At 37.8% G+C, this 26,108-nt stretch overlaps 1 protein-coding gene across 1 annotated transcript; it reads right to left on the bottom strand.

Moving 5' to 3' along the window:
• Positions 1 to 190: 190 nt before the first annotated feature.
• On the bottom strand, positions 191 to 21,527 carry GCLM (glutamate-cysteine ligase modifier subunit). Its single transcript, XM_033195616.1, has 7 exons — positions 20,860 to 21,527; positions 16,413 to 16,478; positions 13,810 to 13,894; positions 10,084 to 10,143; positions 8,908 to 9,110; positions 6,918 to 7,032; positions 191 to 1,027 (listed from the first exon to the last, which is right to left on the bottom strand). The coding sequence occupies exons 1-7, from the start codon at positions 20,983 to 20,985 to the stop codon at positions 858 to 860; spliced, it is 825 nt and encodes a 274-aa protein (XP_033051507.1). The 5' UTR covers positions 20,986 to 21,527; the 3' UTR covers positions 191 to 857.
• Between the last annotated feature and the right edge of the window lie 4,581 nt (positions 21,528 to 26,108).

The following is a 26,108-nucleotide window of genomic DNA, read 5'->3' as shown; positions in this document are numbered from 1 at the left end:
AATTCCCGGCTCTATGCCCCCTCCTCTCTCCAGAGCCCACAGTATCCTAACATATGGTAAAGTACTCAATACTGAGGATTCTTGAATGAGTAGCAATATATACTAAGGATGGATCAATAATTTAAAAGAATCTGGAGGTGACAGGAGTTGCTTTTATAAACCCCCCAAACAATAATTTCAAAGCTTCTAGTCTCCTTTTCAGATTTACTTTGGTTTGTCTTTATAAGTAATAAAAAGAGATAATACGGTACAAGAATACATGGTTACATCATTACAGCTAAACTATAAGCAAGGACACATAAAAAAATTTAAGTTTCCATTCATGTATTGAAGAGTGAATTTTATTTACACTACTAGTAAATCCCAGCTACTCCAGTTATTCTGTTATATCTCATCAATAACAGGAAAAATATCTTCTTCCAGTATTTCAGTTTTAACAATTGTAATTAAATTGCTTAGTTATAATAAGAGTTAAGAAGCAATTAATGAATTTGTTTTGGAAATAAAAAATATGTATATACATTACCCTGATACCTAGGCCAAAATATATCTAACAACAAATTTCCTTGATTTATATTAGTCATAAAAATAAAGGAAAAATATATTGCAAGTATTTTCTTTATAGACAATTTCATTTAGAAAACAATAGTTTAAGGAAAGCAATAAAGTGGTTCATGAGAATGGATTGATATGGAGGCAAGATAAGTATTTAAAACTTGACAGACAACATACTGTCAAATATGACGAAAGAGTATCTGCCTCAATGACACCATTTACAGGCAGTAACTAGATTTTTACACATCTCCATTTTCTCTCATATTGAAGGAAATTACAGGTAAGTTATGCTCCTAAGTCAGTTAAGAACCCCTTCTTTTAGCTTGTAAAATGTAGCCTTTTGATTTGATAATTCCTCTACTTTTCACAATGACCGAGTATCGCAGTAGCCACAGTGGCACCCACTCATGCGCTTGAATGTCAGGAATGCTTTCCTGAAGAGCTTCTTGGAAACTTGCTTCAGAAAGCAGTTCTAAAAGAAACAACAACAAACAAAACTCCAGTGTGTTAAATTGGAAAACAAAAAAGCACTTTACTATGTAGGTAAGCATTTAACATAACAAAAGAAACCCTCAAAATTTAATATATAATATGCTTATCCTTCATGTGTGTGCTATGAATCTGAACCAGAGTATTAGAAATTCCAGGCAGTTATTTAAAAAAGTAACTACAACTATACCCCAGCCTATTTAATTCATAACTTTTGGTGAGTGGAGCCTAGACATCCGCAGTTTTTTAAAGATCTCCAGGTGATTCTAATGTATAGTCAGGAAAATACAGGAAAGTCTAAAGGAAAAAAAAAGTAACTGATAATCCTATCAATTGGAGATGATACACCATTGTCATGCCCTTTCTTACAACTTTTTTGGTGTATATGTGTATATATCTTCATATATATATCTCCATCCATATCTTGAATCTCTATATATCTCTATATCTTATATCTGTATCTGTGTGGGTATACCTGTATCTTACAAAACTAGAAATCATACTGCAGTTACAGCCTTATTTACTTATCTTTTTCCACTTATATTGTGAATATTTTCCCATGTAATAGTCTGTGAAAAGATCATTTTTAATAATTTCCCCACTACTATATTATATAGCTATCATAATTCATATATTTCCTTATTATTGGTCAAAACATTTGTTTTTCCTAATATTTTGCTAATAAAAATGCCAGGATAAATATTCTTTAAAATATATATATATAATTTTTTTTTTTTTTTTTGACATGGCATCTTACTCTGTTGCCCAGGCTGGAGTGCAATGGTGTGATCAGTAAACCACAAAATCTTACTTAGGAAAAGGGTCTATTATATTTATTTTGAATATGGAACCATAGTTCTTTTTCCCTAGGTTGAGAAAACTTGAGCAAAATTAGTTTTATTTAGGCCCATGGTTTAAAAATATTGAGATACAAGAGATTTTTTTTTTTTTTTGAGATGGAGTCTCGCTCTGTCACCCAGGCTGGAGTGCAGTGGCGTGATCTCGGCTCACTGTAACCTCTGCCTCCCGGGTTCAAGAGATTCTCTTGCCTCAGCCTCCCGAGTAGCTGGGATTACAGGCAGGTGCCATCACACCCAACCAATTTTTGTATTTTAGTAGAGATGGGGTTTCACCATGTTGGTCAGGCTGGTCTCGAACTCCTGACCTCAGGTGATCCACCCAACTTGGCCTCCCAAAGTGCAGGTGTGAGCCACTGTGCCCGGTCACAAAAAATATTTTCAAACAAAAATTGGTTTATTACATACACAAAGTTGTGTGGATGGGAGGACAGAAGGACTATATGTATTATAACCATATTAATTACAGTATATTAAAATGGTGGTTTGCATTACAAATAACTCTGTAAGTTTAAATATATTAGTGTTATCCAATGTATAGACTTTATATAATACATTTATCAGGAATGCCAAAAAAAGCCATATACACATAAATTATGCCCATTTTACAGGTGACATTTTAAACAATGAAAACACCAATGGCTCTGATGACACCTGGGGCATTGATCCATAAAAACCCTTTCTAAAAATAGAAATATTTGTACCAGCAATGCTTTCTTTAAGCATTTGAATACAAATCATTGCAAGACCATTTAAATAAATTTTCGTTATCAACTATATCTTACCAAAAAAGTCTACACATAAATTTATCTCCAAATATGGAAGAAACAAACCGTCACAATAATGCAGATGACGAACATTTTAAAATGCATGCCTGGCTGTGGAATGAAGGGCCAAAGTACAAGTACATTCTTAAAGCTAGATACACGCCATATTGCCAGCTGTTTTACAGAAAGGCTATGCTTTACACTTCTACCAGCAGTTGATAACTTGAGAATGCTGCAGTGCCATTTCTTTCTTTCTTTCTTTTTTTTTTTTTTTGAGGCAATGTCTTACTCTGTTGCCCAGGCTGGAGTGCAGTGGTATCATCACAGCTCACTGCAGCCTCAAACTCCTGGGCTCAATGCATCCTTCCACCGCATTCTCCTGAGTAGCTAGGACTAGAGGTGTGCGTCACCACAGCCAGCTAATTTAATTATTATTATTTTTGTAGATATGAGGTCTTACTATGTTGCCTAGGCTGGTCTCAAACTCCTGGACTCAAGTGATCCCCTGCCTTGGCCTTCCAAAGTGCTGGGATTACAGGTGTGAGCCACCATGCCCAGCAAATTCCAAGTTTATATCCAAGCTCTCTATGACTGCTCTGATGCCATATATATCCCACCACTCCTCTCCTCACTGCCTCTTCTCTGGCCACACTGGCCTCGCCTCCTTGCTGTATCCTGAAAACTTCAAGCACATTCACACCTTGGGGCCTCTGAATTAGCTTCTCCCTTTTCCTTGAACACACTTTTTCCAGATATTCACATGGCTCACTCCCTTCCTGCAGGTCTCTGATTAATATTGCCTTAGTAGAGAGGCCTCTCTGACTGTACCATATAAAACAACAATTAACTTGGATACTCTTTCTGCTTCAGCCAAATTATCTCCATAGCATATACTACCACTTATCATATGTAACATTTATTTTACTGTCTGTCTCCTCCCATCAGAATATAAATTCCATGAGGGTTTATTTTTGTCTGACTTGGTCCTTTATCTCTAGTATCCAGAACAATGGCTGGCAAATGGTGCTCAAACGTCTATTATATGCATCAATCAATATGGAAAGATTCCACTGGGGTCAGAAGCAACCTACAGATAGGGATTAAGTGAGCATCTTCACAGTTTGATTTCGGAGTGCTAAAGGACCCACCTACTCCCAAATAAACTGCTGTGATACCTGAATAGCATTAATAGTAAACGCTCAATCAATGTTAGCTATTTTCATGTGCCAGGTACTTTTCTGCGTACTTTACATGTATTAACTCAGTTAATCCACATGCTAACCCTATGAGATAGATACTATTATCTCCTTTATGGGGGGAAACTGAGGCAGAGAGGTTCGGTAACTTGGCCAAAGTCACATCACTAGTAAATGATAGTTTTCATAAATAGAATGCAAATGTCTTCTTGGAAAATTAACATTAATATGGATTTGTTTATCAGATTTTCTAACAAAGAGGACCCTGAGGGAAAGAGATATAATACAGATTGGATTTAATCGAAATGGGGGGCGGGGAACAAACAAAAAGGGCAAGTTCTAAATTCAGGATCATCTACTTTACAATTTTACTCTCTAGTTAAACTGTTATTACACTTCTAGTACAAAGGGTAATGGAAAATAAACCCATTATGGGGAGTAAGGGTAATTTTTAGAACAGGGGTAGACCTTCAGGGAATTTATAAACAAAATTCTATTTTAGATGACAAGCAGAGTTAAATGTTTTACAGTTTGGTTCCTTAAAAAAATTAAAAATATGACACAAGGCCAGGCGCGGTGGCTCAAGCCTGTAATCCCAGCATTTTGGGAGGCCGAGACAGGCAGATCACGAGGTCAGGAGATCGAGACCATCCTGGCTAACATGGTGAAACCCCGTCTCTACTAAAAAATACAAAAAAAAAAACTAGCCGGGTGAGGTGGCAGGTGGCGGGCACCTGTAGTCCCAGCTACTCGGGAGGCTGAGGCAGGAGAATGGTGTAAACCCGGCAGGCGGAGCTTGCAGTGAGCTGAGATCCGGCCACTGCACCCCAGCCTGGGTGACAGAGAAAGACTCCATCTCAAAAAAAATATATATATATATGACACAAAATCAGAGACTATGCTATTCATTAACCACATACTTTTAAAATTTAACTATGGTTGAACTCTTTAGTCAGTAAACATGACAAATTAAATCAACAGTCACTTCATTATAGATTAAAGTGTCTGACGGTTCATTAATGATAAATGCAGGATAAGCCTATACATTTTCACCAAAAGTCTTAGAATTAAAAAAGACAACCAAGTATCAAATTATGTCAGTAATACAAAAAATATAAAAAGGATTAAATCTCTCTCCTCATATACATATGTGATATATTTTGCCATATTAGCACACATTCTAAATGTCAACATTTAGAGATGTGAAAATAAAACACTAGACACCTTAATCTCTTCCTATTTCCTTTCCTACTAGAAAAAGGATTGAGTTTTTTTCAAGTGAAGCTAGAAGAGGGTACAGGCTGGATCATCAGCTGTTGGTAACAATTACTGTTAGAAGAGCCTCCAAAAAGTAAACAGACACATGACATCTGCCAACATGTGGAAAGTTAAAATTTAAATGACTTACAGTTCAGAATAAATCAGCATAACAATTTGTTAGATTTTTCACTAAAATGGCTAAAAAATCAATTTACTTGATTGTGAAAGCTCTACTGGGAAGGCAAAAGTCACTGTATTTTATTCTGGTATGATTTAAATGAAAATGGATAAAGTTTTCAGACTGTAATATTATAATACTAACATTTCAAATCAGAGAGACTGTATAGTGGAAAAGGCTCCAAAATAATCCAAGACTTAGGCCAAATTCAAACTTTGCCCAAAGCCAGCTGGGTGACCTTGGGTAGTTCCTTTCACTCTGAGGCTCTATTTCCTGACTAAAAAAATGTATCATTTCAGTTGTTGTGAGGATTATAGATAACATCTCTGAGGCATTTGGCATGATGCTTGGCATTCAAGGAACAATAATTATTAAAACTCTTTCTCCTCCGGAGATCTCCCCCTCCTCTGATGAAACAGTGAAGAAATGAGAATGAAGCAGACTGCTAATAAATAGCATAAAGTTTTAATAGATTATCCATAGCATTCTTAAAATGAGCAAACTGAATCAACCCACCGATATTGTGTCATCTTTTTAGGTGTGGAAGTAAAAGCTGAATATTTTTTTGGTGGGAATTATGTATGAAATATAATTTCCTCTAATATTTATTAAATCAGAACTTCTATAAAAATGTCATCGAGAATTAAAACTTTCACAAGACATTTCTCACTTATAAACAAACATTTCTCACTTATACCAAAAATACTTAGTAATATACAGGCTCTCTGAAACATTTATCTTTGCAAGTTATGTTCAATATTATCTTCCAAGTCTTTCTAGTTATCTTATAAAATGTTGCAAAAAATTATTCTATAAAAGACAGACAAGCCATTCTCATTAATCAAATAATATTTCTGATTAACACTAAACATGTCTTAATAAAATACCTACTTACATATCCTAAGTTGCTTATTAAGTTTTGAATTATATTACATGTGCCACTTTTTCCAGATATTTATCTCCTTGAATGAAATAGCCTTTTGGCCAGGCACAGTGGCTTATGCCTAAAATCCCAGCACCTTGGGAGGCTGAGGTGGGGGAATTGCTTGAGTCCAGAAATTCAAGCCCAGCCTGGGTGACATGGTGAAACCCTGTCTCTACAAAAAATACAAAAATTAGCTAAGTGTGGTGGTATGTGCCTGTAGTCCCAGCTACTCGGAAGGCTGAGGCAGGAGGATAGCTTGAGTCCGGGAGGTGGAGACTGCAGTCAGTTGAGATCATGCCACTACACTCCAGCCTGGGCAACAGAACAAGACTCCATCTCAAAACCAAATAAAAAATCAAGTGGCCTTTTGGTCCCGTCTTTGCTATGCTAGATAGTATTATATATATTACTATTTAGAATGTCTCAAAAGATCTTTTCTGTGTAATTTAATATTTGTGAACCTCAAAAGACCAGATGTTCAGGAAATGATCCCTTCACTTTTTTCCCCCATTGGTACAGAGATAAAGTTTTCTGAAAATAAAGACATATATGTTTTGAACTAACCATTAAGAATAGTTCAGATAACATTGTATTTTTATCACTGTCCACACTTAAAATTATGTATCAACAAGTGCTTTTTTGTAAGACAAAGCTTATGATCAATCTCTATAGTGAAAATATCGGTTTTACCTTTTGGATCATTGTGAGTCAATAGCTGTATGTCAAATTGTTTAGCAAATGCAGTCAAATCTGGTGGCATCACACAGCAGGAGGCAAGATTAACTTGGTTACTATTTGGTTTTACCTAGAAGTGAAAATAAAATCATGATATCACTACTAAATTAAATATAATACCAAAAATAGAAAGCAATAAGCAATAACATAATTTTAGAACATATGAAAAATCACAATCCACAGTGCTTAAAGCTTACAAAATACTTTTACATTAATATCATTATTAATATATGCTTTTCTAACCCAGGTTAGTAGTAATGGGGAATAGGAATTCCCTATTACCTTTTCCCTATGTAATATGTTGCAAAATGTATTTTGCAGTGTACCACTAGGGGGAGGAAAAATCCAACACAGTACTACACATTTTTTTTTTTTTTTGAGATGGAGTCTTGCTCTGTTGCCCAGGCTGGAGTGCAGTGGCATGATTTTGGCCCACTGCAACCTCCACCTCCTGGGTTCAAGCAATTCTCCTGCCTCAGCCTCCTGAGTAGCTGAGATTACAGCCGCCCGCTACCACGCCCAGCTAATTTTTTGTGTTTTTAGCAGAGACAGGGTTTCACCATGTTGGTCAGGCTGGTCTTGAACTCCTGACCTCAGGTGATCTACCCACCTTGGCCTCCCAAAGTGCTGGGCTTACAGGTGTGACCACGATGCCTGGCCCGGTACTACACTATTAAAAAGTCTCCTGCTAGAACCATTTAACAATCTAATACATCTGCCTAGAAAACAAACATGCTTTTTGTTAGTGTGTTAAGTGTGATGGTTTCAGCTACAGAGGGAATAGGTCTTAAAGGTAGAGGATCAAATACAAGTAAATATATTTAAAGTGTAAAATATGGCTATGAATCAGACACATTTTGAAAGAGAAGAACTAACAGCTTCCAGCAGCTGCACTGGTTAATTTACATTCTGAATCATCTAAGTCTGTCCGGTAGTTTCTTGACCTCATTCTGGCTATCATCAAGGAGAAGGGGAAATACTTTCTCTAGGTCTTCCTGTCCATAAGAAACTCTGAAAGCTCTGAAAAGGAGAAGGCTGAAGAAGAAGGAAAGGGAATAAAGAAAAATACTGAGAGTAAAGGTAAAATGCTAGCAAGCGACTTTCCTAATAATGTAGGTTATTAGACCAGAGAGGGGGAATAATTAATTTATGACACTCACTCCATGTCAAGTTGTATGAACTGACAGTCTTACACATCTTTGAATAACAGCAAAATATTTGTTATATATAATGTTCCCTTACTTAGGAAATTAGAGTCATGGTCTAATAGTACCTAAAGAAAAAGAAGGTTTTTTTTTTTTTTTTTTGAGACAGAGTCTTGCTCTGTCACCCAGGTTGGAGTACGGTGGCGCGATCTCGGCTCACTGCAACCTCGGCCTCTGGGGTTCAAGTGATTCTCCTGCCTCAGCCTCCTGAGTAGCTGGGATTACAGGCATGTGCCACCACGCCCAGTTAATTTTTTTATTTTTAGTAGAGATAGGGTTTCACCATATTGGTCAGGCTGGTCTTGAACTCCTGACCTCATGATCTGCTTGCTTCGGCCTCCCAAAGTGCTGGGATTACAGACGTGAGCCACTGCACCCGGCTGTAAGGTTTTTCTTTAGGTATTATTGTTTTCAGCACATAAGTAGAACTGAAGGAAATGGCCTTAATTCATTTGGCTATAAATGTTTTAACACACATTTTCTAGTATTTTTGTCACTCATTTTAACTGGGATTAACATTCAGTTCAATCAGAGATATAGTTAAATAAAAAGAAACAAAAACTCCAAATAATTTAGATAAAACCTGCCTCAAAACTCCTCCAGAAACAAAACAAAACTCCCACATGTGGAAAAGTCACCCTGCAGGGATGGTCACTATGTGCATCATGCTCAACAGTGTGCAGCAAAGACTGAAAAGGGCAAGTTCTTCCCGGAGTACTCATGATCCTGCCATCCCTTACCTGTGCCCACTGATACAGCTGTTCCAACTGTGTTTTGTCTAGATCAGAGGTACCTATGGCAACAATCTTTTTGCTCTGAACTAAGTTTTCTAATTCCTCCCAGTAAGGCTGTAAATGCTCCAAGGAAAGATTAACTCCATCTTCAATAGGAGGCGAAGCAATGATCACAGAATCCAGCTGTGCAACTCCAAGGACTGAACAGGCTGATAGGAAGGAAAACACAAAGAGAATAAATGTTTGTTACATCATAAAAACAAATATTTCTAATGTTTTCAAAGTATCTCACTGAATTCTGTCCATATTCTTCACTAGTTTTCAAAATAACAGATTATTTCACAGTTTACTTTTCATTTAGAACATTTCCATCTTTCAAAAATGTGTAAGTGCCCATTTACCTACTTGCTCTGTGTGGCAGACAAGTGGGTTTCTCTGACCTGCCTTCTTCCTAGGCAGCTTGCAGCTACTACATGCTCCTCTTTCTGGGGAAAAAAATTTCTTCTTGTTTCCTAGGTCCCAGAAGTTTTTAGTAGCTCCCTTATCTTCATAAAATTTTCTTCTCCAGCTCTACTTGCTCACTACTATCGCATATGGATGATCACAAGAATTATGACTTAATATTCTGTAACTGGTAGTCACAGCAAAGAATAAGCTTGAGACACTGAAAAACTGAATATTTGGTCTTAATCCACATTTATAGAGGTAGATAACTTCTTAATTTCTATAAAAATAATTTAAGAGCTTATTTTAAATGATTATTCATTCTAAAGTTACATTAAAGAGCCAATTATTTGAGTTTTCAATATATGTACATACTGGAAGAATTTTTTATTATCACAATAACCTAAGTGCTAAAAATAGATATAAAATACTTGAATTTTTTTTTTTTGGCCTCTAATACTAAAAGGGCTAAAAATATGATTAAGAACTTCTATCTCCAAACAGATAGTGAACACTTAACTACATTGTACCTTTTACATTCCTCTTGCATATCAAAATATGACCTACATAAGTCAGTATGATTTTACAGAAGCCATAAGAAACTAGGCTAGAACTTTAAAAGGTAAAATTGGAATCAACTCATTTTCTTTTTACCTGGACCTAAACACAAGTTATAACTAATACACCTACACTAATTTAAAGTCCACTATTAAGATAAAAAATTCAGTTTTTGCTTACCCATGTCAACTGCACTTCTAGTTGATGATGAAGAGTTTGATCCTACAATGAACAGTTTTGCTGGGTAACAAAGAAAACAAAACTGATTACTACATTTGGATACACATTTCACTATATGCTAGCATTAACACTACTATAATACTAAGATGACAGATAATCCTGAATTATTTTTCCTTTCCCAGTCACATAACTTTATAGTTTTAAGACATAAATGTATAGTTCCACTGTACTTTTAAAATCATGTGCTAGTTGCCAACAAGTATCTGTTTATCAAAACAAAAAGTAAATATTTCCCATTTATTAGAAGCAGGTTAGATAACTATTGGAGCTTAAATTAATTGAAATTTGTATTTTTATGACTTAAACATTAATAGAGCACATTATATACTTTCTCCAATAAACCAAAATCTATATACAAAGACTAAATAAAAAATGTAATGAGATGAAAACTGAAAAAAAAAAAAAGTCCACAATTCTACCTTCCTAATACAATCATTTTCATTTTCAGACGTTATCTTCCAGTTTTTGGTCATATGAAGTAGGGCATAACATTATTTCCTCTTCTATTTGGTTTAACTTTATGTAATAAATATTTTAAATATATTTCTATGTAGTATTTAGTTATCTCAAAATTTCTTTAATTTAAAAAATTTTTTGTAGAGACAGGGTCTCGTTATATTGCCCAGGCTGGCCCTGAACTCTTGACCTCAAGGGATCCTCCCACTTCAGCCACCCAAAGTGCTGTGATTACAGGTGTGAATCACCACAATTTTTTCTTGAGACAGGGTCTCACTCTCATCCAGGCTGGAGTGCAGTGGTGCAATCACAGTTCACTGCAGTATCAACATTCTGAGCTCAAGTGTTCCTCTCACCTTAGCCTCCCAAGTAGCTAGGACTACAGGCATGTACCCCTACACCTGGCTAATTTTTTTCATTTTTTTGTAGAGACAGGGTCTCGATATGTTGCCCAGGGACTCTTGAACTCCTGACCTCAAGCAATCTTCCCAAGGTGCTGGGATTACAGCACCACATCAGGAAAAATTTTTTTTATCCTAATTAGTCATGTGCTTACTGTGGAAATGAGGAAGACCTATAAAAGTAGAAAGACTAAAAATAATTACCAGTCTCATCACCCAAATTATTGTTTAGATTTCTGTGTATTCTGTGGCTTTTTTTCCACTTAGGGGTGGCCTTGAATATATTCTGTGTTTTTAGTGTATAATTTTACATACTTTTTTTTTTTTTTGAGACAGAGTCTTACTCTGTTGCACTGTGGTACCATCTTGGTTCACTGCAACCTCCTCCTGGTTCAAGCAATTCTCATGCCTCAGCCACCCAAGTAGCTGGGCTTATAGGCCTGCACCACCATGCCTGGCTAATTTTTGTATTTTTAGTAGAGATGGGGTTTTGCCATGTTGCCCAGGCTGGTCTCGAACTCCTGGCCTCAAATGATCCACCCGACTCGCCTCCCAAAGTGCTGGGATTACAGGTGTGAGCTACTGAGCCCAGCCAATTTTACATGCTCATTTTTTAATGGTTGAATATTATTTTGTAGTTTTGAAGAGTGTCATTTATTAAATGAGTTCTACTTATTGAACATTTAGGTTAGTAAATGTTCCAGTAGTAGTTCCAGTTTTCTGTTTTCACATATATAATGCCAAGACAAACATCTTAGTAACTTGTTGTTCAGCATTATACTATATCATTTCCTAGGGATGAATTGTTAGAAATGTGATTATGAGTCAAAGCATGTGACGTTTTGTGTCAGTCTTGTTATATTTTAAAAGACGTGTGCCAGTTTACCACACCACCACCAATTAAGAATTGCTCTTCTATCAACATAGGATGCTATTACTAAATTTTGTTAAAAAACTTAGTAGGTATGATACATACGTACCCAGGACCACATTAATTGTCATTTCTTTGGTTACTAGGAAAGTTGAGTCATTTTCTATATTTGTAAGATTGAGGTTTTGGTTTCATTTAAATTCAACTTTATATGTACATATTTACTTTATGTAAACTCACTGTTCAAAAAAATAAATTTACTCAATAGACAAACAGGTAGAGTAGCAGAAGAGCAAGAAAAGAAAAAAATTGAAAGAGGAAATGGAGAAAAATAGGGCTAATGAAATACCCTTATATAAAGTGCCTGACATTTGATATATGCAACACATTTTCTTGTATGTTTCTTATATGAGTCCCTTCCTTCCTACTGCTAGGTGATCTCTCTAAAAACACTGCTTCCCTGAGATTACTCCTTATTGAACAGCCATCCCAGCTTCTCTACTAGATGAGAGTCAGTATTTACTATTTTGGTCTAACTTTAATCCCTATAACGCTATGAAAACCTTCCCCACTACTATTCCTCTGTCCATGAATTTGTGCCATCTGAAATGGCCTCCTCTCTCTGAAGGATGAGGCTTTTTTGGATAGGTAGAAAGAGGAAAGCTCTTTAGATGGGGAGAATTTTGGTACCTATTAAGAAATCTCAAGCCCTGTAGGAACTGAAGACAACTTCTAAGAGACCCAAGATGGAACTAAATCATGAATTACAGTCAACCTCAGAAAGAATGTTGGTTTACGTCCTTTCCAACACAAACAGCAATGTAAAATTGACAGGAAAAAATGGGTTTTGGAGTTAGGCATACCCGAGTGGATCCCTGGTTCAACCACTTACTGGTTGTATGATAACCTTCAAGTTATTTAATATCACTAATGCAATGCGGTAACAGACTTACCTTGCAGGGTTGTTTTGAGAATTAAATGAGAAAATATAACCATAAAGTACCAAGTACAGTGCGTGGCACAAAGCTAGACTCAATAAATGGTAGTTACTATAATTAGATTAAAAAGACAATACCCTATCTCATCTTACATGCAATTTATTATTATTAACCATCTCAATAATAATAAAATAGCAACAACCACAATAACAACAACATGGTAGCAAACAATAGCTACCTAGAACTTACTTTGAGGCAAGCACTGTGCTAAGTGCTTCTTTTGTTATTTCATCCAGTTTACAAAGAAGCGAGAGAAACAGATACATCCCCATTTTATAGATGAGAAAACTGAGGCTCAGGGAGGTTAAAGTCTTTGTTGGCCCAACATTATACTAGCCTGTAATCTGCATACCCAGAAACTTCAAAGCTCAAGCTTTTAATGATTATGCTATGTTAACTGTAAGGTGAGGGCAGAGACGGCACATCTTTTCATTTTTGTATTCCTTGAGTGTAGTAGTTTCTGGAAATTGTCACTCACTACATTTCCTGAATGGGTGTTACAGTATTTTCTTTCTCTTCATGTAACTTGTCCAGGTTTCTTTTTATATTTGCAGGTGACCTCAGACATTGCTTACCAGTATCTTACCAGAAGGGGGTGCTTATGCTTGCTTTGGGTGGACACTGCTTCTAAGCCTTCCCTTTATCCTTTCCATCTCCTTCATCTTAATCTTTCTACTGCTCTGAAGTTTGACACATAAATTACATGACATGATGACACCATCATGAAGAACAGCAAGTTGAAGTTCTATTCTGACTCTTATATAATAGCCAGCATTGACCTCTTAGAACTCCATCTTGGAGTTTAAGTAAAATTATGTTAAAAAATAATTTTTGTATTTCCCACATTTAGTGTCTGAGCAAAGAAAGGCTTATTCTAATGCCTAACAAAATCTATTGCTTCCACTATGTAACAAAATAAACTGAAAAGATTGGACTTTACCAGAAACTTTCATTTCTTCTCTTTCATCAGGATTTATCTTTTCTACTGCATGAGATACAGTGCATTCCAAGACATCTGGAAATTCCTATAATAAACACAATATTTAAAATAAATATAAAATTTAATGCTTCTGATTAATTATAAAATTTTCTATTATCCATAATGCCTTTTAGAAGCAGAGAACCTATAAGACAACAGAGCTATTTACCTGAGGTCTGGGTGGCTGGGTGGGCTTCACAAGGGTTGTAAAGCTCTGAAATAAAGGTAAAATGGTGTGTGTGTGTGTGTGTGTGTGTGTGTGTGTGTGTGTTTATCTGTTTTCTGGGAAAATCTGTCTCATTTTGACCAGGTATTTAGAAAGAAGCATGATCAAAAAAATTAAAAACAAACAAGCAGTGGGGGCATATGTGAGGAGTTAGAAACACTAGCACAGCCGATAATTTTACTCTAAAAAGAACCAATGAAAAATAATATCCACTCTAGATGACATATTAAAAACTTTCTACATTAATTACAAGCTTTTTCTTTTACTTTTTAATTATTTGGGTTTTAATGTTATTGAACTTTAACCTGTAAGATGGATTTAGTTTTTGTTTTTTTTTAAATAGACTTTTTTTTAAGAGCAGTTTTAGGTTCACAACAATATCAAGTAGAAGGTAGATTGAACAGATTTCTCATTCACTCCCTACATTCACATCCACACAGCCTCCCCCATTATCAACATACCCACCACAGTGGTATACATTTGTTACACTTGATGAACCTACACTGACAGGTCATAATCACCCAAGTCCAGTTTATCTTAGGGTTTACTCTTGGTGTTGCATAGTTTATGGGTTTAGAAAAACGTATAATAACACATATCCACCATTACAATATCCTGTGCTCTGCCTATTCATCCCTCCGTCCCTGCTAACCCCGGGCAACCACTGATCTTTTTACTAGTTTGTTTTACTAGACTAGCAAAACTATAGTCTACATAGTTTTGTTTTTTCCAGAATATCAAACAGTTGATATCATACAGTATGTAGCTTTTTCAGATTGGCTTCTTTTACTTAGAAATATGCATTCAAGTTTCCTCTATGTCTTTTCATGGCTTGATAGCTCATTTCTTTTAAGCATTGAATAATATTACATTGTCTGGATAGTTTATATATGCATTCATAATTTATATATACACTCGCCTACTGAAGAACATTTTGGTTGCTTCCAATTTTAGCAATTATGAATGGAGCTGCTATAAATATCCGTGCACAGGTCTGTGTGTGGAAATAAGTTATTAGCTCCTTTCGGTAGATACTAAGGAGCATAATTGCTGGATTGTATGACAATTAGTTTTATAATCACAAGCATTTTATTTTTATTTATTTATATACTATTATTATTTTTTTGAGACAGTCTCACTCTGTTGCCCAGGCTAGAGTGCAGTGGCGCGATCTCAGCTCACTGCAACCTCTGCCTCCCAGGTTCAAGTGATTCTCCTGCCTCAGCCTCCCAAGCTGGGATTACAGGCACGTACCACCACGCCTGGCTTTTTTTTTTTTTTTTTTTTTTTGTATTTTTAGTAGAGATGGGATTTCGCCATGTTGGCCAGGCTTGTCTCAAACTCCTGACCTCAGGTGATCTACCTGCTTCGGCCTCCCAATGTGCTGGGATTATAGGCGTGAGCCACTGTGCCCGGCCTGTAATCACAAGCATTGTAAACCAAAACTTTTGTTTTCCTGAGTGCAACAGAAAAAAGCAAAGGCCATTTGAACGTATTTTAATGAATAATGCACAAGGATAATGAGAAAATATTAGTACATATACATCAGAAACGTATTAACTTACATTTACAATATCATACAAAGTAAACAGCTAAGGCTTTCCCATGATTCTTGAGCACTTTCACAGCACATATCAGGGGTTCAGTAAGTGTTTACAAGTCAAGCATAAATAGAATAAATAGTCATTTCAGAGAAACAGAGATTGATTTAAAAAAACCATTACTCAATGTCTATATAGTAGCTATAGAGTTACATGGTTGCGGTATGCCCAGAGGAACCAGTATTCCCAGCACATGTCCTTTTCCATACTTTTAAAGTAGCCTAAGTAATGTGCTGTGAGCCTTTGACTGGGTTGGATTTCAAAGAGTGGTTTAGGGTTTTGAACATTAACATTTATGACAGTAGCCATATACTGACATTTAATTGGAACACAGTTCCTTACTGTTTCATCGGAAACTGACATTTGAAAAATTACTTCTAGTGACACTGAGTCTACCAAAGCAATCAATCAATCACAACTGATAATCATTCCTCTACTAGACCAAATATAAACTGAAATAAAACACTAATAGTGAGGAAACCACAGTGAGGAAACCGGGGTGAGAATTAAGCATGAGAATCCTAGTATCTTGTCTGGTTAAAGAGTTGCCTACAGTCTAGATTTTCTATTTTATGCATAAGCCTACTGGATCAGAGTGCCGTCTCAGCAAATCGACCACAGAGAGTTTTATGGCTAATTGCCTGTTTGACTTCCCTCACAAAACTGAAGAAATTAACTTCCTGTTTACTTTACTTCCTTTTTGACCTGCATGATTTTTGCATTCACATTTCACTTACCCTCACCAAATCTGGGTTGATTTGGGAACTCCACTCATTCAAGGTTTTTTGGATACAATCACGAAGCTGCAAAAGGAATGCATTTTGAAACTGTTAATCAAACTCTGTACTTTTCTGTACTTCTACAATAAGAATATATTAATTTGATAAGCAGGAAAAAAAAGATAGCAACAGGAAATACCATACAAACCCCAATTTTAATTCTACAAGGTTTTTGTTTCCTTCAACATAGATAAATTCAGGCCTGTTTTCACCCTACTCTTGTTTCTCAAGTGTTCTTGAACTAAAGCAGTTGTCTAATTACTTAAGTGTTTTTTTGTACCAGTGAAAATTTAAGCAAACTGTTGAGACATAAAAGCATTCACAGGCCAGGTACAGCGGCTCATGCCTGTAATCCCAGCACTCTGGGAGGCTGAGGCAGGCAAAGCACTTGAGGTGAGGAGTTCAAGACCAGCCTGGCCAACATGGTGAAACTCTGTCTCTACTAAAAATACAAAAATCATGTGGGCATAGTAGTGCATGCCTGTAATAGCTACTCAGGTGGCTGAGGAAGGACAATTTTTCTTGAACCCAGGAGGTGGAGGTTACAGTGAGCTGAGATGGTGCCATTTCATTCCAGCCTGGGCAATAGAGCAAGACTCTTTCCAAAAAAAAAAAAAAGGCATTCATAAAGAAACAAAAATAAGGTTTATAAACAGAGGAACCTGGAGTCAAGCCCAGGCTGTCTGACTGGAATTCATATCACAATTATGCCACATTTCTCAAAGACAAACAAATTAAATTATTAGAGAATAAGTGTGGCTGGAAAATCCTACCTCAGATTCACCTGTGCTGTTTATTAAAAGTTCAGACTCCTGAGCCTAATCCTAGACCCACTGAATCACTCTCCAAGAGCAGTTTGGACTTTCGTTTTAACAAGCATCCCAAGGAGAGTACTTTTTAAAATCTGAGAACCACCAGGATAGACATATCTTGCAGAACTCAACTTGTATGACAGTCCAGAAGTCATTTCCTAACATTTAGGTGCACCTCTAACCTGTCTTCCATGTTTTCTTAAACAAAAAAAATTTTATACAAATATTCTAGTATGTTGTAAATTAATTCAAACATACTTTATTAAAGTGTATTTCAGACTTATTTGATAGTAGTCCAAAGTAAGACATACATTCACATAGTGAGCAAAGACCTATATACATATAATGGAACAAAACATTCACAAAACGATATTTATTTTCACAACATGCCAGGCACTCTAATGGCTTCTAACATATTAGTTAGAAAAAATATACTGGTCCATGACTCACTGAACTGATTTATGACCACTAATGGGCCAAACCTGGGAGTCTGAAATCACTGCCTTATTAGATAACCAAGGACATAATGTTTTGCATTCTTCTGTGGGCAATCAATGAAAACACAAATGAGTAACTAGAGGCAAGCCCCTGAATTGCAAAAGCACTTTCCTAATAGAAACAGCAGATACTAAACTTCTGAACTATCTGAACTATGATTGCTTATGATAAAAATTGATACAACCACTTTACTATGTATATCTTAGTATACATGATTACAAGACATAACTGGTTTATCAATTTAAGGGCACAGAACTACCTATGTTAAGATTCATAATCCATAATAATAATTTATGTGCTATTCACAACAATTCACTTGAATGCAAATTACAAGGTCTAGATCTTTATGTAAAGCATATTTATAATCAAATTTAAGTCAGTGGATGAAAATGAGTTGATAATCATTCCAGATAGAATTACAAGTCATAACATTCTCTTAAAAATTAGTAAACATTGAAGGAGCAGAACCAACTAGAGGTTAAAAATTCTATCGCAAGTGCTTTGGCTCAAAACATGGGAGAATTCTAAGAAATTTCCCTCTGGAAGGATGGCTCATTTGCACACTTGAGGCTTTCCCAGTGAATTTCTCAATTCAGGAAAGTACGTATATTTTCATAGTATTCACCCTCTTCTTAAAACAATTTCTTTAATTAATCTTGGATTCTGCAAAATGTCAGGACACATCATAAAACAGTCTAATGTTATAATTGCATAGGAAATTCATTGACTTTATCACAAGCCTAATGATTTTTAATCTTGTAAATTACATGTTCGCTATTTTGACTAAACATTAACCTTGTACTTGGGTTAATGTTTGTCATTAACATTAATGTTTACGTTTGTTCTCTGCTCTCTTCATTCTTATAATACACACGCAATATCATTGAGGATAAGCATCACCACAACTTAGCCTACCATTAGATCTGGAGTTGTATAAGAATTTTTTCAATACCATGATTCAACCAGTCAAACAGCCTTACAACAAAGAAGTGGGCAAAACAGTCCTATAATGGTCCACTTAAAAGCTATTTGATTTCATAAAATTCCAGTGAAACAAAAAGTCTGGACAGAGGTCATAACAGTTTTTAAAAAATCAGAACTAGAAAAGACTTTGTAAGAAATTTAAATGAACTCTCAACCCAACATGTACATTTTCTCAAAAATAAGTGATCTGTTCAGTTTCTTTAATCTCTTCAGTGAGGCTGAACTGTTCCAAGTAGTATATCCCAATTTGGAGCTCTGGATGTTACAAAGTTCTTTTACATAGAAACAAAATGTGCCTCCCCTTTTGCTCTTACCAAGCAGTCATAGTTTCCCTACAGTATGATGCCATTCCTTCAAGTTTTCCTCAAATGTTTTCTAGTTTCTTTAGTTTTATCCTACTCTTATGAAGCGCCCTAAATAAAACACTAGAAAGCAGAATTAGTCCTTTGAACAATGTTTTACAAACTGTGGTGTGTGACTCCGAGCATCAAGAAATCAACATTTTAAAAATTAAAATAAGACAGAAAAAATCAGAATACAGAGTATAAAATAAGGGCTAATATCTTTCTGTGAAAAATGTTTCAGATATACTGATTATACAACTATTACCTGGATTGCAAGGTAAAATGTACCTCTTACTGTGTTTGCAGTCAGAAACTCTTTTGAGTCACTACTTTAGAGTATGCTATCGTGAGATAGGTAAAATTTCACCCAATAATATCAATGTATGTGCAAAATTCTGTATTGATGTACCACCAACAGTACTGGAAGAAATTAAGACTCTATGTACCGAATGCAGAAATATTTATCTTTGGGAGAAACAGCCAAAGTAGGTGATTTAAATAAAACAAAACATACACACTGAGCTGCAACATAAACACAGAATATGGTACAGACTCAGATTCCTACTTAAGTTACAAGCAAGAGTTCTCATCTCCTGATGGGCACTGACCCCAACAGCAGGCCTGGGCAGAGCTCCAGCACTTAACTCAGAGGGATGCCGTGTGCTGCTGCATGGTCTGTTACCAACATCTCATAGAAGAGAGCAGAAACCGCCTAGGAACACAGCTGATACCATAATACGACATAGTTTAGGAAGGTTTTTCCTTGAATTAAGATTTATCTTTCTGATGAAACCAGATGATAGGGAGACAGATGCCTGTACGGTGTGCGTTTTCATATATTACCTCTTAATTCTCACAACAACCTGATGAGGAAAGTTTTATTACCCAACTTTAACTTTCCTAAAGTCATATAGCTCCTAAATCTAAAGGTTTTGTTATTTTTTAAATACTAGAATTGTCCCCTACCACCAATATGCACAATGTGCAGTGCATGACTATTCGCTCAGAAATGACCAACAAATAGGTAACAAGTTTGTAATTCCAGACTAATCTCTGTCACCTCTAACTAGTAACTAGTCTTTTTATTTTCCAGTTTTTACAAAACTTTTATTTTTTAATTGATAGATTATATTTGTACATATTTATGGGGCATATGTGATATTTTGTTACATGCATAGAATATGTAATGATAAAGCATACACAGATGCACAGATACATGCATAAAATGTGTAATGACTAAAGTCAGGGTATTTAGGGTATTCTAAAGCCAAAACTGAGTGCTTACTCATTTGCCTCACGGCAATAGAGAGTCTAATGTCAACATTCTAAAAGTTAGGTGTACTATGAATACTACTTCATCCGAATGCACCAAAGGACAATCTCCGAAAATATTCCTTTACCTGGACAGGGTGGGGGAAGGAAGCGAGAGATGTGAAGAGGGACGGAGCGACGTCCTGGCCCTCTGTGACCTCCGAAGAGGGACCCAGGATGTTTGAGAGTTTTGCCACCAGCCTTACAGCACCAAGAGAGGCGTCACTCAGTGCGCAGCTGCACCCGCTAAGTTTTTTAGACGCGTTGCCCTCAGTAGCGGATTTGGACCCGAGGTCGCGCGGACACTGGCCCCAGCATCTTCCCGCGGGCGGAGCCCAGGTGAGAGCAAGGCCCTGCCACCCTCCCTCGCCCGCGGGTGCTTCTTCCTTCCCGGAACCGCCTGGCCAGGCCCAAGGCCTGCCCCGGGAGCCCCGCGGCGACGGTCGCCGCGCTCACCTCCTCGCTGTGCGTGGACGGGCACTTCTTCCGCAGGCGGCCCCAGTTCAGCAGGTTCCCCGTCTGCAGGTGCAGGGTGCGGGCCCGCGCCAAGAGCGCCTTGGCCGCGCGGCTGTCGGTACCCATGGCAGCGGCCGCCCAGGGGCCGAGCGGCGAAGGGGCTGCGGGCTGGCAGGCAGGCGGCCGCCCCACAGGACGCGGTGCCCGAGGCCCGAGAGAGGCCCAAGAGGGAGCGCGAGGCTGCCGGCGCCGCGCGGCTGGAGCCTGGCCTCCGCTCGGGCCCCAGGGAGGCCGGCGGCTGGGCGGCGGTGGGAGAGGAAGGCACCGGTGGCTGCGGCTACCGCCCCGGCTACTGCGGCCGCAGCGGGAGAGCTGACTCCAAATTGAGGGAGCTGCTTCCTGGTAGACAATGACTAAGCAGAAATCGCGACCGAGAAAGTGCTTCGTAACCGTTACTAGTCCTGCGGCGGGGCAGGGGCGGGGCGCGAATCGGCTGCGGGACGCCGGCCCGCGAGTGACTGGCCCTCAGCCTGCGGCGGGCGTGGCGACGGGTGGTGCGCGGCGGGCGCGCGGACCGAGAGAGCGTGGCGGCGCGGCCCGGAGCGCAGTGCGCCGCAGGGCTCCCCCTGGTGGTCAGAGGACAGCGCGCGGCAGACACCGCCTCCACCTGGTGCAGTCTCCGGGCGTTCGGGTCGTGGCTCCGCCCGCTGCCGCCCCGCTGCCGGCTTCCTACACGTCTCTTTAAAGGGCAGCCTGAGCGGCCACCGAGGCTCGGCAATACTACGTAGTTTTCGTTCTCAGAAGCAGCTGTTTGTGCGCAAGCGCCCCCTTCTTCTTTTCGCTTCGCTACCTTCAAGGACCTTCTCCCAAACTGCTAATATATTTCTTCATCCATTAATTAAAGGTCTATTGATTCACGCTATTTGCTGGTAGTGTGTGAAGTCAACGAACAAGACTGAGTCTTTGCCCTTGAGACGCGTACACTCTACCCAGAGACAAGTTCTAAGCACAGAAAACAAGTAATTTTATAAGAACATCATAGGGCAGTTATTCTCCAGATGAGTTCAATTAAAGAGGACACTTGAGCCGGTGAGATCACAGAAAGCTTTATCACCCACCCCTTTAGAGGTGGTCGGGATTATTTACCCCTATTAGGTTTCACGTGTGGTGGTGGACTCGGTATGAACATCAAATTGAACATTTATTGAGCTTTCCTCAACAATCTTTCACTTTCGTTGAAGTGAATAGATTATTAAAGGCAAAATGAGATTCTCATTATAAGCGGGGACAATATAGCTGTTGAAAAGAGAGCTGAGCCAGTTGGTAAAATGGTAAGAATTAGGAGAGGGATGGAAAAAAAAGATCCTTCTACAAAGTTAGATATTGGGCCTCATGTTGAGTAAATATTTGTTGGCTGAATGAATGATGGTAAGAGTTCATTGAACGAGCTTGCGCTGCTTTTTTTTTGGATATTGATTTTTTTTTATAGTGAAAGAGCTCCCCACAATCACCACCACTATTCAAATACATTTTGATGCACTGTAACATACAATTAACATTTATTATTATAAATAATTCGAACATAAACAAAAGCAGAATATTATAATGACACCCGATATAACTAGCGTCTGAACTCAAGATTGAATAAGATTTGTCTATACTTTTTTTAATTACACTTTAAGTTTTAAGGTGCATGTGCACAAAATGCAGGTTTGTTACATATGTATACGTGTACCATGTTGGTGTGCTGCACCCATTAATTCATCATTTACATTAGGTATTTCTCCTAATGCTATCCCTCCCCCCTCCCCCCACTCACAACAGGCCCCAGTGTGTGATGTTCCCCACCCTGTGTCCAAATGTTCTCATGGTTCAATTCCCACCTATGAGTGACAACGTGTGGTGTTTGGTTTTTTGTTTTTGCGATAGTTTGCTCAGAATGATGGTTTCCAGCTTCATCCATGTACCTACAAAGGACATGAATTCATCCTTTTTATGGCTGCTTAGTATTCCATGGTGTATATGTGCCACATTTTCTTAATCCAGTCTATCATTGATGGATGTTTGGGTTGCTTCCAAGTCTTTGCTATTGTGAATAGTGCCACAATAAACATACGTGTGCATGTATCTTTATAGTAGCATGATTTATAATCCTTTAGGTATATACCCAGTAATGGGATGGCTGGGTCTAATGGTATTTCTAGTTCTAAATCCTTGAGGAATCGCTACTGTCTTCCACAATAGTTGAACTAGATTACACTACCACCAACAGTGTAAAAGTATTCCTATTTCTCCACATCCTTTCCAGCATCTGTTGTTCCCTGACTTTTTAATGATCGCCATTCTAATTGGTGTGAGATGGTATCTCGTTGTGGTTTTGATTTGCATTTCTCTGATGACCAGTGATGATGAGCATTTTTTCATGTGTCTGTTGGCTGCATAAATGTCTTCTTTTGAAAAGTGTCTGTTCATATCCTTTGCCCACTTTTTGATGGGGTTGTTTGATTTTTTCTTGTAAATTTCAGTTCTTTGTAGATTCTGGATATTAGCCCTTTGTCAGATGGGTAGATTGCAAAAAATTTCTCCCATTCTGTAGGTTGCCTGCTCACTCTGATGGCGGTTTCTTTTGCTGTGCAGAAGCTCTTTAGTTTAATTAGATCCCATTTGTCTATTGTGGCTTTTGTTGCCATTGCTTTTAGTGTTTTAGTCATGAAGTCGTTGCCCATGCCTATGTCTTGAATGGTATTGCCTAGGTTTTCTTCTGGGGTTTTTATGGTTTTAGGTCTAACATTTAAGTCTTTAATCCATCTCAAATTAATTTTTGTATAAGGTGTAAGGAAGGGATCCAGTTTCAGCTTTCTACATATGGCTAGCCAGTTTTCTCAGCAACATTTATTAAATAGAGAATCTTTCCCCATTTCTTGTTTTTGTCAGGTTTGTCAAAGATCAGATGGTTGTAGATGTGTGGTGTTATTTCTGAGGCCTCTGTTCTGTTCTGTTGGTCTATATCTCTGTTTTGGTACCACTACCATGCTGTTTTGGCTACTATAGCCTTGTAGTATAGTTTGAAGTCAGGGAGCATGATGCCTCCAGCTTTGTTCTTTTTGCTTAGGATTGTCTTGGCAATGTAGGCTCTTTTTGGTTCCATATGAACTTTAAAGTAGTTTTTTCCAATTCTGTAACGAAAGTCATTGGTAGCTTGATGGGGATGGCATTAAATCTATAAATTACCTTGAGCAGTATGGCCATTTTCACACTATTGATTCTTCCTGTCCATGAGCGTGGAATGTTCTTCCATTTGTTTGTGTCCTCTTTTATTTCGTTGAGCAGTGGTTTGTAGTTCTCCTTGAAGAGGTCCTTCACATCCCTTGTAAGTTGGATTCCCAAGTATTTTAATCTCTTTGTAGCAATTGTGAATGGGAGTTCTCTCATGATTTGGCTGTCTGATTGTCTGTTATTGGTGTACAGGAATGCTTGTGATTTTTGCACATTGAATTTGTATCCTGAGACTTTGCTGAAGTTGCTTATCAGCTTAAGGAGATTTTGGGCTAAGGCAGTGGGGTTTTCTAAATATACAATCACGTCATCTGCAAACAGGGACAATTTGGCTTCCTCTTTTTCTAACCGAATACCCTTTATTTCTTTCTCTTGCCTGATTGCCCTAGCCAGAACTTCCAACACTGTGTGGAATAGGAGTGGTGAGAGAGGGGGCATCCCTGTCTTATGCCAGTTTTCAAAGGGAATGCTTCCAGTTTTTGCCCATTCAGTATGACAAATAGCTCTTATTATTTTGAGATACATTCCAGGAATACCGAGTTTGTTGAGTTTTTAGCATGAAGGGCTGTTGAATTTTGCTGAAGGCCTTTTCTGCATCTATTGAGATAATCATGTGGTTTTTGTCTTTGGTTCTGTTTATGTGATGGATTACATTTATTGATTTGCATATGTTGAACCAGCCTTGCATCCCAGGGATGAAGCCCACTTGATTGTGGTGGATAAGATTTTTGATGTGCTGCTGGATTCGGTTTGCCAGTATTTTACTGAGGATTTTTGCATCTATGTTCATCAGGGATATTGGTCTAAAATTCTCTTTTTTTGTTGTGTCTATGTCAGGCTTTGGTATCAGGATGATGCTGGCCTCATAAAATGAGTTAGGGAGGATTTCCTCTTTTTCTGTTGATTGGAATGGTTTCAGAAGGAATGGTACCAGCTCCTCTTTGTACCTCTGGTAGAATTCGGCTGTGAATCTGTCTGGTCTTGGACTTTTTTTGGTTGGTAGGCTATTAATTATTGCCTCAATTTCAGAGCCTGTTATTGGTCTATTCAGGGATTCAGTTTCTTCCTGGTTTAGTCTTGGGAGGGTGTGTGTGTCCAGGAATTTATCCATTTCTTCTAGATTTTCTAGTTTATTTGCGTAGAGGTGTTTATAGTATTCTCTGATGATAGTTTGTATTTCTGTGGGATCTGTGGTGATATCCCCTTTATCATTTTTTATTGCACCTATTTGATTCTTCTCTCTTTTCTTCTTTATTAGTCTTGCTAGTGGTGTACCTATTTTGTTGATCTTTTCAAAAAAAAAAACAGCTCCTGGATTCATTGATTTTTTTGAAGGGTTTTTTGTGTCTCTATCTCCTTCAGTTCTGCTCTGACCTTAGTTATTTCTTGCCTTCTGCTAGCTTTTGAATTTGCTCTTGCTTCTCTAGTTCTTTAATTGTGATGTTAGGGTGTTGATTTTAGATCTTTCCTGCTTTCTCTAGTAGGCATTTAGCGTTATAAATTTCCCTCTACACACTGCTTTAAATGTGTCCCAGAGATTCTGGTACGTTGTGTCTTTGTTCTCATTGGTTTCAAAGAACATCGTTATTTCTGCCTTCATTTCATTATTTACCCAGTAGTCATTCAGGAGCAGATTGTTCAGTTTCCATGTAGTTGTGGGGTTTGAGTGAGTTTCTGAATGCTGAGTTCTAATTTGATTGCACTGTGGTCTGAGAGAGAGCTTGTTGTGATTTCTGTTCTTGTACATTTGCTGAGGAGTGCTTTACTTCCAACTATGTGGTCAATTTTGGAATAAGTGCGATGTGGTGCTGAGAAAAATGTATATTCTGTTGATTTGGGGTGGAGAGTTCTGTAGATGTCTATTAGGTCTGCTTGGTGCAGAGCTGAGTTCAATTCCTGGATACCCTTGTTAACTTTCTGTCTCATTGATCTGTCTAATGTTGACAGTGGGGTGTTAAAGTCTCCCATTATTA

Source organism: Trachypithecus francoisi, unplaced genomic scaffold (assembly GCF_009764315.1).
Source record: "Trachypithecus francoisi isolate TF-2019V2 unplaced genomic scaffold, Tfra_2.0 Lachesis_group5, whole genome shotgun sequence".
Classification (NCBI taxonomy): Eukaryota; Metazoa; Chordata; class Mammalia; order Primates; family Cercopithecidae; genus Trachypithecus; species Trachypithecus francoisi.
Note: the sequence above shows the minus strand (reverse complement) of the source record. Positions and strands in the feature narration are given on the sequence as shown.